We start from the raw sequence: 17,651 nt of genomic DNA on the forward strand, positions 1-17,651 counted from the left end.
CCCAATTGGCATTCAATTTGTGCTCGTGGGACTATCTTGTAGCAAAGCAGAGATAGAAAATGACTCCTAAAATAAGTGTCGATTTCACAAAAGGAACAGAGAGGAGTAGGCCATTCAGCCCCTTGAGCCTACTTTGCCATTCAATTAGATTATGGCTGATGCGTATCTTAACTCCATTTACCCACCTTGATTTTTTTAATCCCTTAATACATTTACCTAACAAAACTCAATCTTGACATTTTTAAATTGATCCCCAACCTCAGTTTTTGGGGGAAGAGAGTTCCAGATTTCCACTACCCTTTGTGTGAAGAAGTGCTTCCTGACATCATCCCAATCGGCCTAGCTCCAATTTTAAGGTTCTGGACTCCACCGGCAGAGGAAAGACTTTCTTCCTATCTTCCCTATCAAATCCTTTAAATATTTTTAATTCCTCGATCAGATCGCCCCTTAATCTTCTGTACTCACAGGAATATGCGAGCTGTGCTCATAATTTTACCCTTTTAGCCCTGGTATAATTCTGGTGAATCTGCACTGCACCCCCTCCCAGGTCAATACTTCCTTCCTGAGGTGCGGTGCTCAAAACTGAACACAGTACTATCGATGTGAGGGACTGTAGTGGTTGCCGAGTGCATAAAAGGCTCGGAACCTTTCTATGGCCTCATTGTCCAACCTGCAGCCAGCTGACCCTTGAAGCCCAGGCAACCCAATCTTTATTGAACTCCTCCTTATTTGCTGATTTTACCGATAGATTTTCCTGTAGCCTGGAGGTTTGGAAAGGGCTGTTTTCAGTGCTGCTGCCTTATGGGTGGATCAATCCAAAATCAGATCACCAATGTCTGTTATGAGATATTAGCAAATGAATGGGAATATTAGCTTATACATGGGCCTTTGAGGTGCCACGGTACACACTGTGTGGCCTACGAAAACAAAAGAGCAAAACATCCCGGGACAGATCTCGTTCGGCGTTTGACGGTTAATAGCATGTGTGAATGGTTGTGTAAAGGTCAAAATCACCGGTAATGACACTGTATGGGTCTGAGGTCCATAGATAGAAGAGCCAGTCTGTACAGCTCCACTCCTGTTCACATTAAACATATTAGCTGTATCAAGCAAAGCAATACTAATATTTGTACTAGGTTACAAGGATAACCAACTCTTCAACATGCATTTGGATGTTAAAGATCCCATGTTCAATGTTCAATGGATGTTAAAGATCCCTTGGCACTATTTGAAGAAGAGCAGTAGACTGCTCCAATGTCCTGGTCAAAATTTATCCTTCAACCAATATCGCTAAAACATATTAAGCCAGATTTTGCGGTCAGTGACGAACGAACGGTGTCAGCCGTTTGATACACTTGCACTTGTCCATAGACTTTTTAAAATGGGCTTTTGCACAGCAAGTTGCGGTCATTCAACTATCCAAAAAGCACAGTGCCCTCTACAGAGCATCTCGGACCTGTGTGAATAGGGCAGGCAACTGTTTATCTCCTTAACCAGATTGAAAAATCGTTACTGAGCAGCACAGAGTCTGAATCAAGAAGTGTCAGTTAGAATATTTAATTCAATGTCAAATCAAGTACAGAAAGCAAAATAAAAAGAGGGAAAGACTGGATTCGGAGAAAGATAAATGAGACAGAAAGAAAAAGTAAAAATAAAAATTGAAAATCTTTATTTTCAATCTCCAACAATAATTAAAATCTGAAGGAATGAGACTCCACAATTGTTAAAATTAATTTTCCGTGGAAGGCCAGGGAGGTTGTTTGGCAGTAATTAAGACTTATCGCTTCGTTAAAAGGGTACTTAGAATGGACAAGCACTAACTTTTTCTGGCATGTTTAGTGGGTATCTATCACGCACGTACAGCAACTTCACACCGTTCCATGTCCAAGTTTCTCAGCGAAATACCGTTATAACACAGCTTCTGGAGGGGCAGGGCAACTTAGACAGCAACTTCCTGATTTCTGCATTTAACTGCGCATGTGCAGTTGCCAAGGTGTTGCTGTCCAATTTACACTTTAATAACAGTGAGCGCTGTTGGCCTCATTATTATTCCTACTGCAAAATCCAGCCCGCAATCTGGTTGTTTGTGGGATCTTGCTGAGCACAAGTTGGCTGCTGCATTTGCCCATATTATAACAGTGACATCATTTTTTTTTTACAAAGTACTTCATGCTTGCACAGACTTGATGGGCTGAATTGCCCCCTTCTATGCTTTACTAATCTAGGATTCTATGGGCTGTGAAGCACTTTGGGACATCCTGAGAATTTGAAAAGGCGCTATATAAATGCAAGTTCTTTCTTACCTTAGTGCTGTTGGAATTCAGCATGGTGGATGGGATGTCCAATTGTTCGAGAACCATAAGTTGATCTTCCATCAGTGAGATCAATGGACAGATTACCAGAGTGAATCCTATCAAACAGATGAACAGTTATTTCCCATTTAGCAGCTTTTTTATTCACCATCAGCATTTCCTAAAAATACATGTTACAATCAATTTTGGTCAATTTTAAAGATTTAGTCAGATGTTTTATGTTACCATGAAACCCTACATATGGATCCCAGTGCTATTTTATAACTGGTGTGGTGATGAAAAGAAACTGATTGAAGATGTGACTTAAACACCAGCTTTAATTATAAACAGGGTGTTTTGGTCTCCTTGTTGAAGGAGGGATATACTTGCATTGGAGGCCGTTCAGAGAAGGTTCACGAGGTTGATGCCCGAGATAAAGGGGTTGTCTTATGAAGAAAGGTTGGGCCTATATTCATTGGAGTTTAGAAGAATGACAGGTGATCTTATTGAAACGTATAAGATTCTGAGGGGGCTTTACAGGGTAGATGCAGAGAGGATGTTTCCTCTGATGAGGGAATCTAAAACTAGGGGCCATAGTCTCAGAATAAGGGGCAGACAATTTAAAACGGAAATGAGGAGGAATTTCTTCTCTGAGGGTCGTGAATCTTTGGAATTCTCTACCCCAGAGAGCTGTGGAGGCTAGGTCATTGAATATATTTAATGTAGAGATAGACAGATTTTTGAACGATAAGGGCGTCAAGGGTTATGGGGAGCGCGCAAGGAAGTGGAGTTGAGGCTAAGAACAGATCAGTCATGATCTTATTGAATGGCGGAGCAGGCTCGAGGGGCCAAATGACCTACTTCTGCTCCTATTTTTTATGTTCTTATGTTATTTAGAACGAGAACTGGAATCGTATACATAACTGAAAAAGGACCAAATCACTACAGTCACCTAGGCTAATAATTATACCTCATAGAATCAAAGGTTTGCAGCACAGAAAGAGAACATTCAGCCCATGATGTCTGTGACAGTCGAAAAAGCTATCCAGTCTAATCCCAGTTTCCAGCTCTTGGTCCGTAGCCCTGGAGGTTACGAAACTTCCAAGTGCACTTCCACAAGTGCACATCCAATTATTTTTTAAAAATGCGATGAGGGTTTCTGCTTCTACTACCTTTTCAGGCAGACCCCCACCATCCTCTGGGTGAAAAATATTTTCCTCATCTCGCCCGCTAATCCTTCTACCTACTGAATTTAATTCATTTTCTTCGTACTGTTGACCGAGCTGTTCAACTTGACTCAGCGGTAACCCTCTCACCTCTGAATCAGAAGGTTGAAGATTCAAGCCTCATTTCAGGGAGTTGAACACCGTCGAGGTTAACACTTCAGTCAAATACTGGAGGGAGTGCTGCACTGTCGGAGGTGCCGTCTTTTGGATGGGTCTTCATATAGAGGCCCCGCCTGTCTGGTCAGGTGGATGCAAAAGATCCCGTGGCACTATTCGAAGAAGCGCAAGAGACTTCTGCCAACCTTTATCCCTCAACCATCACCACAAAACAGATTATCTGGTCATTTACCTCGTTGCTGTTTGTGGGAGCTTGCTGTGTGCAAATTGGCTGCTGAGTTCACTGCATTACTACAGTGATTATACTTCAAAAATAACAATGAAGTGTTTGGGAACATCCCGAGGGCATGAAATGTACTATACAAATACAAGTTTTTTTTAAAAATATAACATTCCCAAGACAATTCCCCTGAAGTGAGCAGCAACTACCGTTTAATCTTGACGCATGATAAAAAAAATATTAAAATAAAATAATTCAGATAACAAGAATCAAATGAGCTTCTTCAAAATGCAAAGTAGTGATAACTGAAAATGCTACAAATAAATTTGGAAGTAAATAAAATACTGCATTACTGAAAGGAACATCATCAGCAGCTTGCAATACACGTACCAGTGGAGCAGACAGCTGACAGCTCGTAGCACAAGCTCTTCCCACCACCTGTAGGCATTATCAGAAATATATCCTTCCCTGCCATCGTAACGTTGATGGCCTCAAGCTGCAATGGTCGGTAGTTCTGCAGTTTAAACACACTCTTCAAAGCCTCATCAATCTTCTGCGACCATGAAAAATCTAGTCAGGAGTAAAAGGTAAACCATACTGGTAAGTTACATTTGCACTTAGTGTTAATCTCAAAATACACAGGCATCTTCCACCCTTCAATAGGGAGTTCGGGATCTGGAATGTCAAGTCCTTCATTGAAACACCTGTGAACTCATCCCTTTTCGGTGTGGAAGCAAGTCATCCTCAATAAGAGTGACTGCCTAAGAAGAAGCACGGAGAAGAATCTCAAAATAACCATCTTTTTCAGCATTTATATTTCAGTAATATACAAGTTTCTAAACATCTATATATGAACTTCCAACCCAGCCAACAATCCTTGCATTATACACTGTATATGGATAACTAGTATTTTTGAATACGTATAAAACATTTCTTCAGCTTTTTATCTATTATAATTTCGCTTGGCTCAGCTTGAAATCAGAAGGTTATGGGTTCAAGTCCTCGTACAGATCACAGCACATAATCTAGACTGACTCTTCAGTGCATCACCGAAGAGTGATGCTTGTTGGAAGTGCCGTCTTTCACATGAGACAAGAAACCAAGGCCCACCGGTGGATGTAAAAGATCCCATGCAAGTATTCAAAGAGGAGGTCTTCCAGCATCCTGCCCAACATTCCTCCCTCCACCACCATCACCAGAAACAGCTCAGCTGGTTATTCACTTGTTCTTTGTGGGATTGTGCTGTGCGCAAACAGACTGCCGCATTGGCCCACATTATATGAAACTTCAACCGTAATCTATTGGTTGTAGAGCATTTTGATGTGTCTGGAGGGCAGGATATTACTATACATTAGTTTGTTCGATCTATACAATTCATATTGATTAATTTACAGACAATTGCAATCAGCCTGTTCTGCTGTCAGACTGCCGTCGGTAATTTTCACATTCCTAACATTGAAGCAAATAGCATAGATGCATTTAGGGGGTGGTTAGATAAGCATATGAGGGAGAAGGGAATAGAGAGCTATGCTGATAGAGTTAGATGAGGAAAGGCAGGAGGAATCTTGACTGGAGCATAAACGCCAGCATGGATTGGTCGGGCCAAATGACCTGTTTGAGTCATATATCCTTTGTACTCCTACATACAAGGTCAAAACTATTACAGGACTGTCAGCTAATATGGTGACTACATGGTGGGCAGTTTGCGTCGACACCATTTTTTAAAAAAAAGTCTTGGCAAGAGACCTACGTAACCGTAATCTTTACGGTTTCAAAAAGTTCAAGTTATCACAAGCAGCTCGTAGAAATACGAGGCTTTATTTTAAACTGCCCTCCTCCCCTGCCACCCCATGCCCAGAGAACAGGCCGTACAGGGGTTTAAAATTGGAGCAGCGGCCTACCCTCAGGAGCCACATCTACTTTGCTCCATTTTTATGGGTGCATTTTGGCCAGAGTACGAAGGCTTCATTGAGAGGCAAAAGATGGCATCTGATGATGTCATTCAGAGCCCCGATGAGATTTTAACGCCCAATCACCAGTCACATGTTTTGCGCCGGTACCAAGCTCACCAGTGAAACCTGGCATCATGCAGGAAGCCGGCCCAGAAGAGGGCCAAGAGGTAAATATGTATTTTTGTATTAAAAAGGTTTCCTTGTGGGTCAGTGGTACCAGGACTGCTTGGATCTCCACTGTCCCGGTCTTCCTCCACCACCGGCTGACCCAACACCTCCAAAGCACTTATCTGAATGCCAGCGACTATTTCCTTGGGTCCCTTTCAGCAGCCTGCTGCCACATGATTTCCTGTTCCCACCTTGTCATTACCGGCAGGAGTCAGTGCGGGGATATTATAGTGAGGCCCGAGGGTTAAAAGGGAGTTGTGTTCAGTCAAGATGCTCCAGCCACCATGGTGTGTGGGGCAGGCTTGATGGACCAGCTGGTCATTTCCTGCCCCTCGATTTTCTATGTTTGTATTCCATGCACTAAACCTGTATTCTTCTAATGCTATTCCCCAGTCTGTGTCCTCTTTGATGCTGATTCACCAGCCAGCAGAAACAATCTTTCATTAAATCAAACTTTACAGAATTTTGAAATCCTCGATCAGATCCCCACCCCATAACCTTCCCTGTCCCCAAATATTCAAACCTTTCTTCATAACTAGAACAAATTCAACTCTCAGATCGGAAAACAACTGTTGGGAGTTAGTGCGATAAGGACTAGTAGCTGCAACTGAGGCGATCTGAAAAGGAGCTTTGCACTTTGGGTGTCAGTACCACTCTCACTTCTGAGTCAGTAGGTTGTGGGTTCAAGTCCCGCTCCAGAGACTTGAGCGCATAATGCAGGCTGACACTCTAGTGTAGTGCTGAGGGAGTACTGCATTGTTGGAGGGACTATCTTTCAGATGAGACATTAACCAGAAACAGCACAAAAACAGTCTGTTTTCTCAAGTGGACGTAAAAGATCCCATGGCACTATTTGAAGGTACACTGGCCAATATTTATCCCAGAACCAACATCACTAAAACAGATTATCTGGTTCTTATCTTATTGCTGTTTGTGGGATCATGCTGTGTGCAAATTGGCTGCTATGTTTCCATCTTTATAGCGGTGTCTTCCCTTCAAAAGTACTTAATTGGCTGTAAAGTGCTTTGGGATATCCTCAGGTCGTGAAAGGTGCTGTATAAATGCAAGTCTTTCTTTCCTTACATAACACTCTTCGAAGAGAGTGGGTCTGAAATGATTTTACTGTACCTTTCTTGTTCCAGGTCTCTGCAGATGCCGTTGACATTGCGCTTGATCCGGCATCGTAATTCTCGGACAGTTTTTCTATCTTTTTCTTTAGTCGCTGCTTCCTTTCCTGAAGAACTTGCTGTCTCTCCAGTAGTTCCTGAATCTGGACCTCCAAGGCCTGCATCTCACTGTCAATCAACGCCAATTGCTCCTCCAGATCTATGTATAAAAGGCAATTTTTAACCAAGATGGTCACGTTACTCCACCAATAGCATTGGAACGGAATACGAGAAGTATTTGCATAAAGTAGAATATTCAAATACCAAGAGATTTTACAAACACTGGTAACCCAAACCCACAATAAATAGCATTTAAGTGGATATTATTACTGTTGTTTTAAATTTCTATGTGTAGTCCTGCAATGATGTCCCTGTAATAGGAGGTGCTATGGTACACATACAGGTTTAACAAGCCTTTTGTTAGCATACTAGAAACTATTGGCTCAGGCCATTCTGAGGGCCAACTAAACACCCAGCTTCAAGGGGCCAACTTTCCTGATCTTGGCATCAAGGGGACGCCTGGGGTAGGGGGCGGAGACCCGTCAGGTGGCTCTGGACCGGAATTGCTGGGGCTTCCTCGGAGGTTCTCAGTAGGGTCTCCGGCTGCAGCGGGAGCAGGTCCAAGGTTTTCCCAGTCCTCGTGCCAGCTGGATGCCCAGACACAGGGAGGCACCCAAAGTAGCTGGTGGTGGTGGTGGGACTAACGTCGGTTAAGTCCCTCAGACTGGAGGATCAGAGAAGGATCAGGAAGGTGGTCCTCTTTCTTCCTATAAAAAGGGGAACAGGTTTATTTTGGAGCCAAATGCCCCAAAGCTGGCAGCCAGGCCTACACCTGTGCTCCTATTTCTGTCTTGTTTTGTTGGCTCAAGGCCCTAGCAAGGAACAGGCTTGCAGTAGAGGTCAGGGTAATGTGCCCGGTGCACCAAATTCAGCTATAGCTTGTCCTGGACAGAAGCGACATGTTTCAGGCGCACTGTGGGGTGAGGGAGGGCAGGAAGATCGACCCCCAAGTTGTGAATTACCGGTCTTCATACGACAATTTGTAAATGCATTCCTCTCACCCTTTCCATTAAACTAACTGTTTGGCTGTCAAATAGCTTTATAGAGTCAGATTCCAAATCAAGAACAAAACAAATAAAAAAAATGATTATACAGACACTTCAGGTAGATTATTATACCCATGTCTATCATTTTATCATGATATATTCTTCCTCCAGTAATATTTCCTACTATATAACCAAATTCACTTGCGCACCTATCTATGCTACCCTTATAACTGCTCGATTATTTCTCTGCATTTAAGTCAACAAAATTATCGTACTTCAAAATGAGCTTGGCACACATAACTCTGGTTGAGGCAGAAAAAGGGATTTAAAAACTGGAGTCTTGCAGACAAATTTGGAACAAATCTAGAATACTCACTCTTCTGCCTTTCTTACTTGAAGAAATAAAGTTAAGTCTCTGATGGCACAACCGAGATCAAAGATTCATCAAAGACACAAAGCTGCAGCTTATCGCTGTGTGATAGTGATTTGAGGTACCTACATAATGATTCATGGCACCACTGCAACTTAATATGGTCCTTTATGGAGCTGGGCACACAATGGGTGACAAACTTATTCTTCCACCTCTAACATGGGTTTGATTACAACTCATGCTGATCAGATTCAAATCTCTTCTCTGCGTTGGCTTTAAATCGAGAAATTCAGCAATCCTATACTCCCAGCACTGAGCCGCAACTGATGGGAATGGGGTTTGGAGAATCGGGACAAAAGTGCAGTAGCTTTATCTCCAACTCCCATCTTGCAAGGCTCAGTGCTGGGAGTATGGGGTCTGTGAAAAAATCCTTTATAGTTTGGTCAGTCTCAACTCATGTCCTATTGACCTCAAGTCAACAGCACAACTCAACATAAAACCAAAATATGAATTGGTAACCTTGTTCTACAACCTAACCGGCTAGAGCAGAACTGTTACACTGGTGCAGGAGATGCTCTTCCAAAATTAATATAGAAACATAGAAAATAGGTGCAGGAGTAGGCTATTAGGCCCTTCGAGCCTGCATCACCATTCAATAGGATCATAGCTGATCATTCACCTCAGTACCCCTTTAGCCGTATATATATCCAATGAATTGGCAGCAACAACTTTCTGTGATAGGGAATTCCACAGGTTAACAACTCTCTGAGTGAAAAAGTTTCTCCTCATCTCAGTCCTAAATGTTTTACCCATTATCCTTAGATGTGTCCCCTGGTTCCGGACTTCCCCAACATCAGGAACATTCTTCCTGCATCTAACCTGTCCAGTCCCATCAGAATTTTATATTTTCTATGAGATCCCCACTCATCCTTCTAAACTCCAGTGAATAAAGGCCCAGTCGATCCAGTCTCTCCTCATATGTCAGTCCAGCCATCCTGGGAATCAGTCTGGTGAACCTTCGCTGCACTCCCTCAATAGCAAGAACGTCCTTCTTCAGAGTAGGAGACCAAAACTGAACACAATATTCCAGGTGAGGCCTCACCAAGGCCCTGTACAACTGCAGTAAGACCTCCCTGCTCCTATACTCAAATCCCCTAGCTATGAAAGCCAACATACCATTTGCCTTCTTCACCGCCTGCTGTACCTGCATGCCAACTTTCAATGACTGATGTACCATGACACCCAGGTCTCGTTGCACCTCCCCTTTTCCTAATCTGCTGCCATTCAGATAATATTCTGCCTTCGTGTTTTTACCCCCAAAGTGAATAACCTCACATTTATCCACATTATACTGCATCTGCCATGCATTTGCCCACTCACCTAACCTGTCCAAGTCATCCTGTAGCCTCTTAGCATCCTCCTCACGCCGCCACCCAGTTTAGTGTCATCTGCAAACTTAGAGGTATTACACTCAATTCCTTCAACTAAATCATTAATGTATATTGTAAATAGCTGGGGTCCCAGCACTGAGCCCTGCGGCACCCCACTAGTCACTGCCTGCCATTCTGAAAAGGATCCTTTTATCCCGACTCTCTGCTTCCTGTCTGCCAACCAGTTCTCTATCCACATCAGTACATTACCCCCAATACCATGTGCTTTGATTTTGCACAACTATCTCGTGTGGGACCTTGTCAAGTCTTTTCAAAGTCCAAATACCACACATCCACTGGTTCTCTGTTGTCCACTCTACTAGTTACGTCCTCAAAAAATTCCAGAAGATTTGTCAAGCATGATTTTCCTTTCATAAATCCATGTTGACTTGGACCGATCCTGTCACTGCTTCCCAAATGTGCTGCTATTTCATTTTAATAATTGATTCCACATTTTCCCCACTACTTATGTCAGGCTAACCGGTCTATAATTACCCATTTTCTCTCTCCCTCCTTTTTTAAAAAGTGGTGTTACATTAGCTACCCTCCAGTCCATAGGAACTGATCCAGAGTCAATAGACTGTTGGAAAATAATCACCAATGCTTCCACTATTTCTAGGGCCACTTCCTTAAGTATTCTGGGATGCAGACGATCAGGCCCCGGGGATTTATCGGCCTTCAATCCCATCAATTTCCCGCCTAATAAGGATATCCTTCAGTTCCTCCTTCTCACTAGACCCTCGGTTCCCTAGTACTTCCAGAAGGTTATCTGTGTCTTCCTTCGTGAAGACAGAACCAAAATATTTGCTCAACTGGTCTGCCATTTCTTTGTTCCCCATTATAAATTCACCTGAATCTGACTGCAAGGGACCTATATTTGGCTTCCCTAATCTTTTTCTCTTCACATATCTATAGAAGCTTTTGCAGTCAGTTTTTATGTTCCTGGCAAGCTTCCTCTCATACTCTATTTTCCCTCTCCTAATTAAACCCTTTGTCCTCCTCTGCTGAATTCTACATTTCTCCCAGTCCTCAGGTTTGCTGCTTTTCCTGGCCAATTTATACGCCTCTTCCTTGGATTTAACACTATTCTTAATTTCCCTTGTTAGCCACGGTTGAGCCACCTTCCCCGTTTTATTTTTACTCCAGACAGGGATGTACAATTGTTGAAGTTCATAGAAACATAGAAAATAGGTGCAGGAGTAGGTCATTCAGCCCTTCGAGCCTGTACCGCCATTCAATGAGTTCATGGCTGAACATGCAACTTCAGTGCCCAATTCCTGCTTTCTCGCCATACCCCTTGATCCCCCGAGTAGTAAAGACTACATCTAACCCCTTTTTGAATATATTTAATGAATTGGCCTCAACAACTTTCTGTGGTAGAGAATTCCACAGGTTCACCACTCTCTGGGTGAAGAAGTTTCTCCTCATCTCGGTCCTAAATGGCTTACCCCTTATCCTTAAACTGTGACCCCTGGTTCTGGACTTCCCCAACATTGGGAACATTCTTCCTGCATCTAACCTGTCTAAACCCGTCAGAATTTTAAACGTTTCTAGGAGATCCCCTTTCATTCTTCTGAACTCCAGTGAATACAAGCCCAGTTGATCCAGTCTTTCTTGATACGTCAGTCCCGTCATCCCGGGAATCAGTCTGGTGAACCTTCGCTGCCCTCAAAAGCAAGAATGTCCTTCCTCAAGTTAGGAGACCAAAACTGAACACAATACTCCAGGTGTGGCCTCACCAAGGCCCTGTATAACTGTAGTAACACCTCCCTGCCCCTGTACTCAAATCCTCTCGCTATGAAGGCCAACATGCCATTTGCTTTCTTAACCGCCTGCTGTACCTGCATGCCAACCTTCAATGACTGATGTACCATGACACCCAGGTCTCGTTGCACCTCCCCTTTTTCTAATCTGTCACCATTTAGATAATAGTCTGTCTCTCTGTTTTTACCACCAAAATGGATAACCTCACATTTATCCACATTATACTTCATCTGCCATGCATTTGCCCACTCACCTAACCTATCCAAGTCACTCTGCAGCCTCATAGCATCCTCCTTGCAGCTCACACTGCCACCCAACTTAGTGTCATCCGCAAATTTGGAGATACTACATTTAATCCCCTCGTCTAAATCATTAATGTACAATGTAAACAGCTGTGGCCCCAGCACAGAACTTTGCAGTACCCCACTAGTCACTGCCTGCCATTCTGAAAAGTACCCATTTACTCCTACTCTTTGCTTCCTGTCTGCCAACCAGTTCTCAATCCACGTCAGCACACCCCATGTGCTTTAACTTTGCACATTAATCTCTTGTGTGGAACCTTGTCGAAAGCCTTCTGAAAGTCCAAATACACCACATCAACTGGTTCCCCCTTGTCCACTCTACTGGAAACATCCTCAAAAAATTCCAGAAGATTTGTCAAGCATGATTTCCCTTTCACAAATCCATGCTGACTTGGACCTATCATGTCACCTCTTTCCAAATGCACTGCTATGACAGCCTTAATAATTGATTCCATCATTTTACCCATTACCGATGTCAGGCTGACCGGTCTACAATTCCCTGTTTTCTCTCTCCCTCCTTTTTTAAAAAGTGGGGTTACATTGGCTACCCTCCACTCCATAGGAACTGATCCAGAGTCTATGGAATGTTGGAAAATTACTGTCAATGCATCCACTATTTCCAAGGCCAACTCCTTAAGTACTCTGGGATGCAGACCATCAGGCCCTGGGTATTTATCGGCCTTCAATCCCATCAATTTCCCCAACACAATTTCCCGACTAATAAGGATTTCCCTCAGTTCCTCCTTCTTACTAGACCCTCTGACCCCTTTTATATCCGGAAGGCTGTTTGTGTCCTCCTTAGTGAATACCGAACCAAAATACTTGGTTCAATTGGTCTGCCATTTCTTTGTTCCCTGTTGTGACTTCCCCTGATTTTGACTGCAGGGGACCTTCGTTTGTCTTTACTAACCTTTTTCTCTTTACATATCTATAGAAGCTTTTGCAGTCCGTTTTAATGTTCCCTGCAAGCTTCCTCTCGTACTCTATTTTCCCTGCCCTAATCAAACCCTTTGTCCTCCTCTGCTAAGTTCTAAATTTCTCCCAGTCCCTGGGTTCACTGCTATTTCTGGCCAATTTGTATGCCACTTCCTTGGCTTTAATACTATCCCTGATTTCCCTTGATAGCCACGGTTGAGCCACCTTCCCTTTTTTATTTTTACACCAGACAGGGATGTGCAATTGTTGTAGTTCATCCATGCGGTCTCTAAATGTCTGCCATTGCCCATCCACTGTCAACCTCTTAAGTATCATTCGCCAAAGTATCCTAGCCAATTCACGCCTCATACCTTCAAAGTTACCCTTCTTTAAGTTCTGGACCATGGTCTCTGAATTAATTGTTTCATTCTCCATCCTAATGTAGAATTCCACCAAATTATGGTCACTCTTCCCCAAGGGGCCTCGCACAACGAGATTGCTAATTAATCCTCGCTCATTACGCTCTAAGATGGCCTCCCCCCTAGTTGGTTCCTCGACATATTGGTCTAGAAAACCATCCCTTATGCACTCCAGGAAATCCTCCTCCACTGTATTGCTTCCAGTTTGGCTAGCCCAATCTATATGCATATTAAAGTCACCCATGATAACTGCTGCACCTTTATTGCATGCACCCCTAATTTCCTGTTTGATGCCCTCCCCAACATCACTATCACTGTTTGGAGGTCTGTACACAACTCCTACTAACGTTTTTTGCCCTTTGGTGTTCTGCAGCTCTACCCATATAGATTCCACATCATCCAAGCTAATGTCCTTCCTAATTATTGCATTAATCTCCTCTTTAACCAACAATCCAAACCACCTCCTTTTCTTTTTATTCTATCCTTCCTGAATGTTCAATACCCTTGGATGTTGAGTTCCCAGCCCTGATCATCCTGGAGCCACGTCTCTGTAATCCCAATCACATATCTGTTAACATCTATTTGCAGAGTTAATTCATCCACCTTATTACGGATACTCCTTGCATTAAAACACAAAGCCTTCAGGCTTGTTTTTTTAACACCCTTTGTCCTTTTAGAATTATGATGTAGTGTGGCCCTTTTTGTTTCTTGCCTTTGTTTACTTGGCCTTCCACTATTGCTTTTTATCTTTCTACCATCTGTTTCTGACTCCATATTACATCGCCCCGTCTCGCTGCATAGGCTCCCATCCCCCTGCCATATTAGTTTAAACACTCCTGAACTGCATTAGCAAATGTTACCCCCAGGACATCAGTTCCAGTCCTGCCCAAGTGCAGACCGTCCCTTTTGTACAGGTCCCACTTCCCCCAGAACTGGTTCCAATGTCCCAGGAATGAGAGTCCCTCCCTCTTGCACCACTGCTCAAGCCACGTATTTATTCTAACTATCCTGCTCCCTCAACTCTGATTAGCACGTGGCACTGGTAGAAATCCAGAGATTACTACCTTTGAGGTCCTACTTTTTAAATTTAACTCCTACCTCCCTAAACTCAGCTTGTAGGACCTCTTCCTGCTTCTTACCTATATCGTTGGTACCTACATGTACCACGACAACTGGCTGTTCACCCTCCCTCTCCAGAATGTTCTGCAGCCACTCCGAGACATCCTTGACCCTTGCACCAGGGAGGCAATGTGATCTTTAAATGTTTGCCATTGCCTATCCACCGTCAACCCTTTAAATATCATTTGCCAGTCTATTCTAGTCAATTTAAGATTAAAGCTCAACGTTGCTGCAACTGAACACTGCCCTAGGAGCCTATGATGCCAACTATCTCAAGCACCAACACCTGAAGAGCACAAAATTCACCAAGTGTACACCAAAACAGAGCTCTTACTAACACTGTCGCACTACAACACATGATTAACTCACCTGAACCATCAGCCATTCTTGAAAGAGTAACAACCACTCCTCAGAAACACTGGTACACCATCAAAACCTACAAAACAATATATAGCCAAGTGAATTTCAGTGCATAGATACATGGCATTTGTAAGAATCCCAGGCTTTTTACAGGTCCATATGAAAGACTCCCTCCTTAAAAGTTTCCACAAGACTTTTATCCTAACCATTTGTTATTGCTAAACCTTATTTAGATGCATTGTAACAACCTAGTTCCTGCAGTGTTGTTTCCAATTCACCACATATACACAGATGACATGTTGTTGTACAAATTACATCAGGGGTGCCCAAACTACAGCCTGTGGACCACAAAGCCAGCAAGCTCTGACACTCCAGCCCACACAGCTCTGTTCTATTTCCTTCTCGCAGGTTTGTTTTGTCTGAATTCCGCAGGCTTTGGACAGGGCACTTCATAGCACTGTTGCCTTGTTGCTGCATAAATCCTAAATAGCCAAGATCTGTTAGCAGTTGCAGGCTGAGATTGGGGCAAATTAATAGCAATGTGGATTTACATTTTATACGTGACCCATGAGGCTCCATGGTACAAGGCTAATTCGTTCATAACAATGAGAATCTTGGACAGTCCTGAGTTACATTAGGTATGTGGTGGAGGTGGAGGGAGAGGGTTAACAGAGAAATAACTGAGCCAACACAATACATCCAAGTATGGATCTGGCCACACAACCTCAATTTGGTGACTTGTATTCAACAGGTAGGATACAAGGATGCATCTTCCAATTACAATTATTGTTTTGTATGGTTGTCACTACCTTCTGGCCTTAATCTGAATTTTGGCCATTGTTCATTTGCTATTCAGTCATAAAAGGCCAGTATTCATTACACTTGAAAGCTTTGCTGCAGAACCAGCCAAGATTATCAAAGAATTCAGTCAACATGAAACCTTTCAGGAATTTTCAGCTCGTGAATGTTTACATCTGTCAAAGTTCTAAAGCCAAATTTGGCTGGCCTGCGTTCACAGCACAAGATATTAAAGAGTCATAAGAACATAGGAATTTCTAGCCAAAAATAGACCAAAGTCCTTCTAGTTCACCTTCTACCATCCTGGTAATCACACACTACAATAATTACATTGATTGCTATGAGTAATAAACAATCAATCTACAATAGACACAGATACGAGGCAAGGAAAACCCAAGTGGTAGAGAGCTTTGGGAACCATAGGGCCAAAGTCACCTGTTCCTCCGGTTACAATTTTATTTTTAAATTTAAAAAAGGTGTTGCCTTAAGTTTCACAAATGCAATACTGTAGAAGACTTGGAGCAGTAAACAGAATCTGATAAACCTCCCCTCTCCTGATTGAGGTTTTATTGCTGAATTTAGGTATATAAAAATAGGTCAAATCAGCTACAAGCAAATCAGATGAAAAATGAAACATTGAAACATAGAAAATAGGTGCAGGAGTAGGTCATTCGGCCCTGTGAGCCTGCACCACCATTCAAGATCATAGCTGATCATTCACCTTAGTACCCCTTTCCTGCTTTCTCTCTATACCCCTTGATCCCTTTAGCCGTAAAGGCCTTATCTAACTCCCTCTTGAATATATCTAACAAACTAGCATCAACAACTCTCTGCGGTAGAGAATTCCACAGGTTAACAACTCTCAGTGAAGAAGTTTCTCCTCATCTCGGTCCTAAATGGCTTACCCCTTATCCTTAGACTATGACCCCTGGCTCTGGACTTCCCCAACATTGGGAATATTCTTCCTGCATCTAACCTGTCCAGTCCAGTCAGAATTTTATATGTTTCTATGAGATCCCCACTCATTCTTCTAAACTCCAGTAAACACAGGCCCAGTCGATCCAGTCTCTCCTCATACGTTAGTCCTGCCATCCTGGGAATCAGTCTGGTGAACCTTCGCAGCACTCCCTCAATAGCAAGAGCATCCTTCCTCAGATTAGGAGAACCAAAGCTGAACACAATATTCCAGGTGAGGCCTCACTAAGGCCCTATACAACTGCAGTAAGACCTCCCTGCTCCTATACTCAAATCCCCTAGCTATGAAGGCCAACATGCCATTTGCCTTCTTCACCACCTGCTGTACCTGCATGCCAACTTTCAATGATTGATGTACCATGACACTCAGGTCTTGTTGCACCTCCCCTTTTCCTAATCTGCCACCATTCAGATAATATTCTGCCTTCGTGTTTTTGCCACCAAAGTGGATAACTTCACATTTATCCACATTATACTGCATCTGCCATGCATTTGCCCACTCAACTAACCTGTCCAAGTCACCCTGCAGCCTCTTAGCATCCTCCTCACAGCTCACACCACCATCCAGCTTTGTGTCATCTGCAAACTTGGAGATATTACACTCAATTCCTTCATCTAAATCACTGATGTATATTGTAAATAGCTGAAAAGGACCCGTTGATCCCAACGCTCTGCTTCCTGTCTGCAAAAATGTTCAATGTCAGAAGCCCTTGGATTTTGTAAGGAAAAAATAAATTACTAGCAGCAAATGATAAACGATTATAACTCTCCTCGGTGTATAATGTTAAGGGATACATCAGCACCTCCTCCTCTACTTCAATGCTGCCCGCTTCAGTGCCCTACCAAGGGAGTGCTGCACTGTCAAGAGGGCACATTTTGGATGTAAAAGAGCCCATGGCACTATCAAACACTTGCACGGCAGGTACATGGGGTTAGATACAGAGTAAAGCTCCCTCTACACTGTCCCATCAAACACTCTCAGGACAGGTACATGGGGTTAGATACAGAGTAAA

General features: G+C 43.1%; 1 protein-coding gene across 1 annotated transcript in view; it reads right to left on the reverse strand.

Moving 5' to 3' along the window:
- Positions 1-17,589, reverse strand: part of recql (RecQ helicase-like) — a 42,707-nt gene extending 25,118 nt beyond the window's left edge. The window contains 6 exon segments of the mRNA XM_070897593.1: positions 2,304-2,410; positions 4,245-4,424; positions 7,103-7,300; positions 14,875-14,897; positions 14,899-14,941; positions 17,148-17,589. Coding sequence (XP_070753694.1) covers positions 2,304-2,410; positions 4,245-4,424; positions 7,103-7,300; positions 14,875-14,897; positions 14,899-14,941; positions 17,148-17,178 — 582 coding nt within the window. The 5' untranslated portion in view covers positions 17,179-17,589.
- Between the last annotated feature and the right edge of the window lie 62 nt (positions 17,590-17,651).

The sequence above is a fragment of the Pristiophorus japonicus genome, chromosome 13, assembly GCF_044704955.1.
Source record: "Pristiophorus japonicus isolate sPriJap1 chromosome 13, sPriJap1.hap1, whole genome shotgun sequence".
Classification (NCBI taxonomy): Eukaryota; Metazoa; Chordata; class Chondrichthyes; family Pristiophoridae; genus Pristiophorus; species Pristiophorus japonicus.